Genomic DNA, 12,540 nt, shown 5'->3' on the forward strand with positions numbered 1-12,540 from the left:
TTTTTTTTGCGGTACCCGGGCCTCTCACTGTTGTGGCCTCTCCCGTTGCGGAGCACAGGCTCCGGACGCTCAGGCTCAGCGGCCACGGCTCACGGGCCCAGCCGCTCCGCGGCATGTGGGATCTTCCCGGACCGGGGCATGAACCCGTGTCCCCATTGGCAGGCGGACTCTCAACCACTGTGCCACCAGGGAAGCCCTGGTTCCTGTTTTTAAAAACCGTTTTTAATAGATAAAGCCAGAAACAATGTAAGTGTATAACAATAGGAACTGGTTAGATTATGATAAACCTGTACAGTTATGTGCCATGACCATTCAATATTCTTGAAGTATATTGACATATATACTATGGAAGGATGCTCATAATATATTGTTAAGTAAAAATAGTTCATTACAGAGTTATAAAAGAGATAAGATCTAATACTGTTTACTAGGTTCTGGACACTGTACTAAGTTTTTTCCAGCTTTTATTTCATTTGATCTTCATGTTTTTAATTTATGTATATATATTCAATTACATATACATTCATAGAACACAGGTTATTTTCTAATACTTTTTAGAAGTTTTATTGAGATGTAATTGGCATAGAATAAACTTGTACATATTTAAAATGTAGAAGTTGATAATTTTAGACATTTAGACACACTTGTGAAACCATCAACAAAATCAGTATAATACACATTATCATACCCAAAAGTTTTGTTGTGCTCCTTGGTAATCTCTCCCTTTTTCCTCTTCTTACCCCACCTCTACTGCTGTAGAAAATCAGGAAAGATCAGGAAACCATTGATCTGCTTTCTGTCACTATAAATTAGTTTGCATTTTCTAGAATTTTATATAAATGGAGTCATATAGCATATACCTTTTCGGTTTTTTTTTTTCCTCCACTCAGCATAATTATTTTGAGATTCATGTATGTTGGGTGTATCAATAGTTCATTTTATTGCTGAGTAGTATCCTATTGTATGGCTATATACCACATTTAAAAAATTTTTTTTTAATTTATTTAATTTATTTTTTTGGCCATGCCGCGTGGCTTCTGGGATCATAGTTCCCCGGCCAGGGATTGAACCCGTGCCCTCGGCAATGAAAGCATGGAGTCCCAAACCACTGGACCACCAGGGAATTCCCTATACCACAATTTGACTGAACTAAATTACACGCAAAAATGTTTGTCTCTATTAGGAGAATTATGCAGCAATTTTCATGAAGTTTTTTAAGCAGTAGCACCTTTGTTTTTTGTGTGGGAAATAGCCATTGGGTTTATGAGATCCAGATTTAATTATTGTTGGGAAGGGAGTCCATTGTGGTGTGAGGATATGCATGGGAGACAACAGGCTCTCAATGAAAACTGATAGAGGAGAAACTTAGGAGGAGCCTGCAAAGACATTGTGTTTGATTCTGGAGATTTTCAAATCTCTCCGGATCTATCACGTAAAGGACTACTGTAATGTTAATTCTGGGTGACCTGCTGATTGAAAAAAGTATTAAACTAGATATCAGAAGATATGCATTGTAATCCTAGTTGTGTCACCTACTAGCTATATGACTTAATAAAGTCATCACCTCTCTGAACTTCATATTCCTTTTATATAAGGGTTAGTATAAGAACTGTGGATCTGCCAGGCCTGCTAGTTATGTAGTGCACATTGTGCTTTAGAGAGGGATAGCCATCTTGTTAAGTGAAGGGAGGGTGGGGGGCTGAACTCCAGTGTACTCTGCAGCAAGCTGTGTGTTGTAGCCTGAGGCTGTACTGCCCAGAGCAGGGATGCCTTTTTCAGCTTCTCACAGAGGCCCATCTATTCATCAAGCAGACACAGCAGCACTAAGTCTTCCTGGGTAGGAGGTAAGGTAAGGGTGAAACACTATTAATTTGTTCAAAGATGCTGTATAGGTAATGGTGGCTTTGTCCATGCCTGCCTCACAGGATATGGAGAACAACAGTGTGTGAAAATGCCTTGAAAAGTATAGTGTTACACAAATATAATGTCTTGCTATTTTGCTGTTCATCTGTGGTTTATTTTAGGGTAGATACGACAAGAATTGAATACTCCATTCCTTTAAGAGAAAACTGGGCACTACCATATTTTGCATGCCAAGTTGCTGCACTTACAGGCTATTTAAAAAGCAACTTAAATTCTTATGGAGAGGTAAGATACAAATTTATTTGTCACAATTCTGGTGTATTGCAAATGTGGTACATTGTTTTAAAGTTATTCATATTAAGAGTTAAATTATATTCAGTGAAACCTGGTTACTACACCGTAAAGGATATAGTTAGGTAGTCTTGTTATAACTGTTGTTCTGTAATCTGATTGACAGTAAATTATATTTATGAGAATGGAGATGTTATATTGTTTTAGTGCAGTTACTTGACAAATATATGAAGAATATCTTATTTTGAAAATTAATCTGTCTCGTTATTTTACCATTTCTCTCACTATTGGAACATTGATGGCCTTTAATCATCACAAGTTGAAGAATATTAATGAAGATATAAAGAGTGACTACAAGGGACAACAATGGTAGCATTGCATATTTTGTTGGCCCGTATGTTTTCTGTGACTGAGGTGTAGGTAAGCTAGTGAGCTTCAGGAGACTATCCTGGATAGTTTAGATTCTTACTGTTGTTGTGCTGTTGTTGTTCTTGCCATAAGGCCTTTCAGCAGTCAAGTGAAGCTTAGAGACTCTGTCTCAGAATAATGATTTTAAATGCATACAATAAATGTGATTATAAAAGGCAACCAATTACACTGAAATTGACTTAAATTTAGCAATCCTTTGACAGTCTGGCTGTCTTAGGTTAAGAATTCCTGGCTAGAAAAAGGGACTGTAGGGACCTGGTTGGCCAGGAAATTGTATTTACTTATGGTTCCTTTTTGAAATCTCTGAAAAATGTTCTTTCCTCCTTTCAGTGATGTCAGATGTCCTGAGCATAGCAAACGTTATTTCATTTTTTATAACACTAGTATTTCCTTTTTTATCTAAAATAATAAGAACACATTTCAGATTTGTAATTTTCCTTTTGTTGGTTTTGTATAAACAGCTTTCTGAGAAAGAATATTTTCTATAATAGGGAGTCTTTGATTGTTTTCCTGTTAGATTGTGTAACTGCCTCTTAGGAAAGAATAGTTCTTCAGTTTTTTGTTTTGTTTTGTTCTGTTTTTTTGCGGTTCGCGGGCCTCTCACTGTTGTGGCCACTCCCGTAGCGGCCTCTCCCGTTATGGAGCACAGGCTCTGGACGTGCAGGCTCAGCGGCCATGGCTCACGGGCCCAGCCACTCCGCGGCATGTGGGATCTTCCCGGACCAGGGCACAAACCCGTGTCCCCTGCATCGGCAGGCAGACTCTCAACCACTGCGCCACCAGGGAAGCCCAGTTCTTCAGTTTTTGAATAAAAGTGTATAATATAGCAATATGAACTGCCTAAGCTTCTTTGTAGTTACCATTATTTTGAATTAATATGAAAGTTTTGTTGCCAAAAAAAAGGTTTATCAAATATTTATTTTATTTTATTTTACTTTTGGCCATACTGCCCAGCACGTGGGATCTTAGTTCTCCGACCAGAGATTGAACCCGTGCCCCCTGCAGTGGAAGCGTGGAGTTTTAACCACTGGACCGTCAGGGAATTCCCTTTCAAATATCTTTTTAATAAAACATTATTCTTATTTATTTTAAAAGAAGGAGTTTTGGAAAAGGTAGAATGAAATGTAAAATTATTTTTTCCCTTCTATACTATATTTTATATTTTTCTGAATAACTTTTTTTTATTGCCATGTTATGTATTTATTCTTTCTACTATTTTTTAATTTTTTAAATTAATTAATTTATTTTTGCGGTACACGGGCCTCTCACTGTTGTGGCCTCTTCCGTTGCGGAGCACAGGCTCCGGACGTGCAGGTTCAGCGGCCATGGCTCACGGGCCTAGCCGCTCCACGGCATGTGGGATCTTCCCAGACCAGGGCACGAACCCATGTCCCCTGCATCGGCAGGCGGACTCTCAACCACTGCACCACCAGGGAAACCCCTAGTATTTTTTTAAATTCTAACTTTTTTAAATTAAAAAAGTAATACAGGGGATTACCTGGTGGTGCAGTGGTTAAGAATCCGCCTGCCAATGCAGGAGACTTGGGTTTGATCCCTGGTCTGGGAAGATCCCACATGCCGCGGAGCAGCTAAGCCCATGCACCACAACTACTGAGCCCACATGCCGCAACTACTGGAGCCTGCACACCTAGAGCCCGTGCTCTGCAACAAGAGAAGCCTCCACAATGAGAAGCCTGTGCAGCACAACAAAGAGTAGTCCCCGCTCGCTGCAACTAGAGAAAAAGCCTGTGTGCAGCAACGAAGACCCAATGTAGCCAAAAATATATATATATAAATAAATAAATTTTTTAAAATAGTAATACATTCACATTGTACAGATGGTAAAAAAGAATTCAGTCATTGCAAATGGATAGGTATACAGTGAAAAGTATATTTCCGTTCAGTTTACTGTTGTTTACCAAGGACCTGGTGCTTTTTGAAGGGATCCAAGAATAGCTTATACTCCTATTTTAGTTTACATTTTGTTTCTCCTTTTTTATTTAACCACAATTATTTTTCTGTATTTTGAAAGTATTCCATAATATTCTCCCTTCTTCCCTCCCTTCCTCTTTCTCTTTTTTCCTCTCTTCGTGTTAAGGTAAAGGAGGAAAATTGTCCTTATCAGTTATTTGATTATTTATAACTAACCACTCATCTGGTATTCAAGAGTACACTGCAAGAGCAAAATATCTATGAAAATATTAAAGGGGTAACAATATTAAGGATTCTATAAAAACATGGTAGTAAAAAAAAGCAAGTTTACTGTATTCTTAACCCTTCAGCTTAAAACTCAATTTTTTAAAAAGCAAAACTGCTCTTTCTGCCTATGCTGCTGCCATGGTGCCCGTTAAAAATCTCGTGGCACAGGGTGGGCAAAGAAAAGATGTAGGTCCTAAAGTTTACTCTTGACTATACCCATTCTGTAGAAGATGAAGTCACGGATGCTGCCAACTTTGAGCATTTTCTTCAGGGGAGAAAGTGAATGGAAAAGCTAGGAATCTTGGTGGAGGTGTTGTAACAATTGAAAGAAGCAAAAGCAAGATTACTGTAACTTCTGAGGTGCCTTTTTCCAAAAGGTATTTGAAATATCTCACCAAAAAATATTTGAAGAATAATCTGTGATTGGTTATGCGTAGTTGCTAACAGCAAAGAAAGTTATGAATTGCGTTACTTCCACATTAATCAAGATGAAGAAGAGGAGGAAGACGAGGACTAAAACTCAATTATCTGGTGTATTTTGTATTTTTGTATGAGTTCTTGAATAAAACTTAGGAACCAAAAAATATATCTATATAAAAAGCAAAACTGTCCAGTCCTTCAATTATGTTTGCTTCCCCTTGAACTTACCCTATACACACATGCCTTTGTGTGTGTGTGTGTGTGTGTGTGTGTGTGTGTGTGTGTGTGTGTGTGTGTTGAAATCTAAAGAAGGTTTGTACCTGAATTAATAGTATTGTATCAGTGACAATTTCCTGGTTTTTTTTTTTTTTTTTTTTTTGCGGTACGCGGGCCTCTCACTGTTGTGGCCTCTCCCATTGCGGAGCACAGGCTCCGGACATGCAGGCTCAGCGGCCATGGCTCACGGGCCCAGCCACTCCGCGGCATGTGGCATCCTCCCGGACCGGGGCATGAACCCGTGTCCCCTGCATCGGCAGGCGGACTCTCAACCACTGAGCCACCAGGGAAGCCCAATTTCCTGGTTTTGACAGTGTATAATGGTCGTGTAAGATATTGTCATTGAGGGAAGCTGGGTGAGGCAGTCCATGGGAATTCTTTTTCCTTTTTGGCTGTGTTGGGTCTTTGTTGCTGTGCGCGGGCTTTCTCTAGTTGAGGCGAGAGGGGGCTACTCTTGATTGCGGTGTGCCGGCTTCTCATTGCGGTGGCTTCTCTTGTTATGGAGCACAGGCTCAAGGCGTGTGGGCTTCAGTAGTTGTGGCACGCTGGCTCAGCTGTTGTGGCTCGCGGGCTCTAGAGCACAGGCTCAGTAGTTGTGGCGCATGGGCTTTGTTGCTCCGTGGCATGTGGGATCTTCCCAGACCAGGGATTGAACTTGTGTTTCCTGCATTGGCAGGCAGATTCTTAACTACCACACCACCGGGGAAGTCCCATGGGAATTCTTTGTACTGTTTTTGCAACTTCATGTGAACTAATTCAAACTAAATATATATATATGTATTTTTTATTATAACTTTTTTACATGCATTCCTTTTCTGGGGGGGAAGGGTGTTTAATTGTATGAATTTTTATCATGTGTAGTTTCAAGTAACCATTACCATAATCAAGATGTGTATGTATATATACACACACACTATACGTCACTTATGTTACCCCTTAATAGTCATATCTTTCCCTCAGCCCTAACCTCTGGCAACCATAGATTTGTTCTCTATCACTGTAATTTTGTCACTTTGAAAGGTTATGTAAATGGAATTCTGTAGTATGTTATCCTTCAAGATTGACTTTTTTCATAAAGCCTAATGCCATAAACATCTATCCAAGTTGATGTTGCATGTACCAGTAGTTTGCTCCTTTTTGTTACTGTGTAGTAGTATAGGAACATGGATATTTTAATCATGTATTTTGTACTTTGCTTTCCACCTTTGAGACTAGATCTCATGTCCCAGTTGCATCAGGATATCAAAGCTCAAATCTTTTGTGCAGTTACCTGTGCCATCCAGAGATATCTGTGGTTGATTACTGAAACCCATTTAATGTTACTTAAGTAATGTATATAAAAAAGCTGACAATAAAGGCATAGTTGAAAATGAAGTGAGAAAGGTAAGGGGTAGACAAGAGTGCATAGAATTTTGAAAATGTCCAGAGAAAGGAGAAACTTAGGTCATTCTCCAGATTGTGTTTGACATGTGTTCCTATTATTATTATTATTATTAATTTGGTGGCACCGCACGGCATGTGGGATCTTAGTTCCCTGACCAGGGGTCCAGCCTGGGCCCTTCTAGTGAAAGCGCCGAGTCCTAACCACTGGACCGCCAGGGAATTCCCTCTATTATATTTTCACTGCATGTTCTTAGAGTAGTTTGAGAATAGACCTTTGGAATTGGCAATTTGTTTCATTATACTGTAGTAGCTTTTCGCTAGCATCCCCAAAGTAATCTCTTAGTGGCCAGTAGGTTACTTAAGCTGAATCTAGATCTGACCCTTCATTGATTTCTGGAGCTGGTTTTTCTGAGGAAAATGGTTTTAGGCCTGGTTATTACAGTGCTGTCGTTCCACATTAGAAGATTTCCAGAACACTTTCTCTTACAGCTATGGTGATAGATAGAGCAGAAGCTTATGTATTCTATTAGTGCTGAGCCCTTCTGGGCCTTGCCCTTGATATTTGATCAACTGGTGGAATTTTTCCATCTCTTTCATTTTGTTATCTGGTCTTCATCTTATTCAGGATGCTGAAAAATTCTTACATCTGCTGATGGTCTGAGGTATCTCTGACTCTGGAATTTATCATTGAGTATAGTCAGCTGAGTCTGAAAGATTTAGTTTTAGAGAACACAGTTCTTATCTTAGGTTTCTTGACTTGACTCTTATTGTCCTTTCATTGTTCTTATCAGAACCAATTCTATTGACACTATGGCTGATGGAGGAATTAGGAATAAAAAGGTAGGTCCCTAGAAGAAGTTGAGACTGTTGCTACAAATATGCTAAGACTTGGTTTCTCACTAAGGGATCACTTGGGAGATGACATTTGGAAGGACAGAATAGATTTTAGCCAGGCATATTTCGGGCAAGGGCAGTGAAATCCTTGTGTTTAGTACTTTAGCAGATGAAAACAGCTGAGAGTTTTATATGGTTGACAGTATGAACTTTGGGAAAAGGTAAGGCCACACTGTGCTGAAAGGAAACGAAAAAAGAAATGGGCTTTTTTCCATGGGGTGTGGAATGGGCTGAGACATAAATAGACTAATCACATGGAAGCTCTTAGGAAAATATGAAGCACCAGGGAAGTGAAAATATTATAGAGTGAAAGGAGTTACTTCCACTGTAACTAAAGCCGAGCAGTCAAGTCTAGTAAAAGCCACCATTTAAAAATATTTATTCCTTTATCTCTTTTGGGGTGAAAGAAATTGTACTGAATTTTCTTTTTTTCTTTGTCTTCCTGAAGTTCTCAGTATAATGTTGAACATTGAAGGGCAAGTGGTTGATTTCTCTCTAGAGTGCTTGATTTAAGATCTTATTGTTCATGTAAGGATTTAATAATTATGTGATTTAAAAACAAAGTTTCAAAAATTGTATAGCATTAAAGTGGAACCAGTAACAGAGCTGCAATATTTGAGGTGACAACCTCCTAGATTTTTATAGTAATGAAGCTGTTGATATTTAGTTTCTTTCTTTGTTTTCCCTAGAGGTTTTGCTACTTGTTGATGAGTGCTTCAACTTACACATTTATGATGATGTGGGAGTACAGCCACTATCTCTTGTTTCTTCAAGCAATATCTCTCTTCTTGCTAGATAGTTTTTCACTGGAGCAGAGTGAAAAGGTATTATGGCATTTCAAAATTATGATTTTAAATCTAGAGAATAAATGTCTTCATAGGGTTGTATAAAACCATTTAGCTTTTAAACTTAATTTGAAAGTTTTAATAGGCTCTGATTTATACTTCTACTCAAAAGGTTGCTAAAGTCATTCTCCCCTAGTCCTTTTAGAAGCACTTTGAAATTCCCTTAAACATGGTCTGCTTAACCAGAGTCACCCCTGTGCTCCTTCTCTATTTCTAGCCATTTCTCCATCTTCCCTTTCTGTTTCTTTTAAAAAAGAAAAAGGTGAAATATAGGAATGTACAAAAGAGTATATGCATGCTGTATATACAATGTATAGAAAAAATATGAGTATTTGAACACCCAGGCCAAGATATGGAGCATTATGAACACTAGAAGCCCCTTTTTCTCAGTCACATCCTGCTCCGTCCCCATCAGAGGCTAACTGTCCTGAATTTTGTTAATTCTTTCCTTCTTTTTCTCTATGTTTTTTTACCACCTATCTGTGTATTCGTAAAACTATGTTGTCAAATAATGTATTGTTTACTTTTGCCTGATTTGCTTCTGAGATTCATCCCTGGTGATGTACAGAGCTATATTTCATTCATTTTTATTTACTGATGTACTCTATTGCTGATGAACATTTCAGGTTTTTTCCAGTTTATTGTTCACATGACCAATGCTGCTATAACATTTTTATACATGTCACCTGGCACAGAAGTGCAAGATTTTTCTAGAATATGTAGTGGAATTACAAGTCAAATTCATAGTGGAATTACAAGTCAAAGGATGTGTACATATTCAATCTAACTAAAGATACCAAGCCTTTCCCCAGAATGGTTATATCAATTTATACTTCAGTCAGCAGTAAAGGTTCCCATAAACATTTTGTTCCTTTGTTTCTTTATCTTTTTCTCTTTTGCCCTCTCTTATCTTTTTTCTTTATTTATAAACATGTATTAAGTATTTAATGTGTTGTCTAAGCCAGAAATTTGGGAATCTTCTTACTCTTCTCTTCCTTTTCTTCAGATGGTCCTGAATTCTGATGAGTACCAACATTTAGGTTATTTCAATAGAGAGAATTTAATATAAACAATCATCAACCAAGTATAAAGTTGTTAACTTGTTAAATGAAAAGGTAATAAGTACCTGAAAGTATTATAGAGGTAGCAACTTCAGGAAGCAGCTACCACCCCTAGAGCTGAGGGCTGAAAGGAAGAATTTGGAATTATTAAAACGTAGAAGCTTAGAGGAGGGAACCCTGTAGAGCTGAAACAGACTTCTGAGGAAGGGCCACTGCTCAGCTTTGCTGTATCTCTGAACTGGGGAGAAGGGCTCTGTGGAAATGGGACCCAGACTTCTGAGAATGGTACTCTGGCCAGCTGATTCTGCCATCTCTGGGGTAAGAAGATGTGATAAAGCTCGTTCTTCAAGTGTTAGGGAAACTGCAGCTGCATCCAGCTGCCTTAACAGGAAGGAATTACTCTGTTGGAGTGAAGAAGCATTGCTGAGGTGATCCTCCCAGGAACTGCAGGCTGCAGTAAGGAACACGCCCCTGCTCTCTCCTCCAACCTTATTATCTCTCACTAGCATGGATTGGCAGAGATTAATAGGGAACCAAATGAAAAAGCAGAAATGTAGACTGAAGAAGCCGGCTCCAGCATTACGAGGCCGGGATAGAGGGATAGGTTTGGAGCTAAGAGAACCAGCAGCCAAAATGAAAAAAATAGAACATTACCAGCACCCAGAAGCCCTCTCTTGTCATTGCTTCAGCCTCCCGACAGTGAGGTATCTTTTTAAAAAATGGCTCTGGCCTTTTAGGGATTTTTTTTCTTTTGGTTTTTTGGTTGTTTTTTTTCTTTAACTTTTAACACTCTGCCTTTTGATTCTTCTCCCTCCCCCCAACTAGTGTCTATATTTTGTCTTAGTTCTCCCCTTTCTAAAAGGAATTAATTTTATGGTAGATTAAATTATTATACTATTGAATTTTAGAAAAGAAATATAGTAAGACATAACTTTCCTGGGAGATCTTCTATTAGGAAATTGAATTTAACTTTCTTATTGTCACTGTTAAATGGACCAAGTGCAAAATACTTTTCTCTGGTGCTACATTTCATGGGAGTATATTTTCACCGGGTAGGTTTTGGGAACTGCTGCTAATGGTTATGATTTTTGATTTATGCAGCTTGATGTTGCATAGATGGACAAGACAAACCAAGTGAAATTAAGTCAGAGCCTGGGATTAAAGAAGGTTCTTCCAGTCTGATTTAGACATCCATGGTTTCAAAGCTTTTTACTTTGCGGAGAGTTCTTTCTAAAAAGGAAGTGATAAATTAGTTACATCCCATGGCATTAAAACTATGAATTGAATGGTTGTAAATATAATACTGTCCAAAATTATAGTAGAGCATTTACTTTACAATTGTAGTCAAATCTTATGTAATGAAAAGATGTACAATAAAATTTATTTAATTCTCATTCATTTTATTTTTGTCCCAACAGGTTCATGAAGTTTATAAAATCTATATATTTTCTCTCTTTCTGGGATATTTACTGCAGTTTGAGAATTCAGCTTTATTGGTATCTCCTTTATTAAGTTTTGTAATAGCCTTAATGCTTGCTAAGTGCCTTCAGGTAATTAGAATTGCCTTTTTATCATTCTTGGGGGGAATTTTTAAATTGTTAATTTTTTTAAACCTCACTTCTTTGTTCATATAATTTTCCTCCCTGCATAGCTGAATGTGAAGAAAGGAACTTTCGTGGCTAAAATAATGAAAGTGATTAATTTTTACTTGGTGTGTACTCTGACAGTGACATTGAATATTATAATGAAAGTAAGTAACTCTGTGTTTGAGATTCATGTGGTAGAGCAAATTGAATAATGAAATAAATATACTGGGCTAAATTTTAACGAGAATAATGGGATAGCAAAGTAAGAGTTTGTACAGTAACATGTTTATTTGAACAATAATCATACCTAGTATATTAGGTGAGAAAATAGGATTCTGAGTCTTTCCTATAGAAATACTTTTTAAAAATTACACTTTATTTTTCATTTAATTTAAAATGTCATCATTACCCAATTAACACTATGTAATATACGGAATAAATTCAGATGAGTCAAAGACATTCAAAAGAGTGGGTAAGTTATTTAAGCCAGGTGGGATAAGGTTAAAATCTTCTTACCCCATTATAGTTTTATGCTTAACTATAAGGTAATGGGATTGACTGTGCCAATAAATCTCCTTGCTTCATAGTTACATCATGTATCTTTAATTCATATTTTTTGTTTTGTAGTCTTGCTGTATTTTCTAGTTCTAGTATTGGACTAAAGCATATTGTTATAAACTTAGCTAATAGTTCTTTGTTGTAACTAGTGTTTTCCTCCTTCAGATGTTTGTCCCACACAAAGAAAATGGACATATGCTGAAATTCCTTGAAGTAAAATTTGGACTAAATATGACTAAGTAAGTTTTAGATTATGTAAGTTTACATAACTCTATACCACTTAGAAGATAAAGAGCAAAAATTATCAAAGGAGGGAGTACACACCTAATTACATACCACTTAGAAAATAATTTGGGATATTACAATATCTAGAAGAAATAAGACATTAATACTTTGCTCATTTAAAAAAAAATCTCATTTAGGTCTTTTAAAATTAGATATACTTAAACCTCAATAGCATCACAGTATGTTGAGGCTACTTTCCTTGACGAGGAGTGATGATACAATCTAAGGTCAGAATAAATTAAAGATTTAAAATGAATAAAGAACCAAGGAAATTTTAACCACTAACTGCAAAATGTTATATTACAAAGAGTATGGGTGTAAATCAGCTATAGTTCAATAAAAAAAAAAAAGTTCATGATATGCTCCAAATCTATACTTTAAAAAAAAAAGGGCATAGGCATTAAAAATGGGGTGGTCAGTAAGATATTTATTTCATAGCAAAGAATCTTA

General features: G+C 37.3%; 1 protein-coding gene and 1 pseudogene across 1 annotated transcript in view; both read left to right on the top strand.

Annotated features, from left to right (window-relative positions):
• The window catches only part of DPY19L4 (dpy-19 like 4), a 59,174-nt gene that overhangs the window by 25,650 nt on the left and 20,984 nt on the right, over window positions 1–12,540 (top strand). Inside the window, exons 7-11 of the mRNA XM_007453249.1 lie at window positions 2,025–2,148; window positions 8,445–8,579; window positions 11,080–11,211; window positions 11,313–11,411; window positions 11,971–12,044. Coding sequence (XP_007453311.1) covers window positions 2,025–2,148; window positions 8,445–8,579; window positions 11,080–11,211; window positions 11,313–11,411; window positions 11,971–12,044 — 564 coding nt within the window. The remainder of the gene's footprint in view (window positions 1–2,024; window positions 2,149–8,444; window positions 8,580–11,079; window positions 11,212–11,312; window positions 11,412–11,970; window positions 12,045–12,540) is intronic.
• On the top strand, window positions 4,921–5,299 carry LOC103087000 (60S ribosomal protein L22 pseudogene; annotated as a pseudogene).

Source organism: Lipotes vexillifer, unplaced genomic scaffold (genome assembly GCF_000442215.2).
Source record: "Lipotes vexillifer unplaced genomic scaffold, Lipotes_vexillifer_v1.1 scaffold1038, whole genome shotgun sequence".
NCBI lineage: Eukaryota > Metazoa > Chordata > Mammalia > Artiodactyla > Lipotidae > Lipotes > Lipotes vexillifer.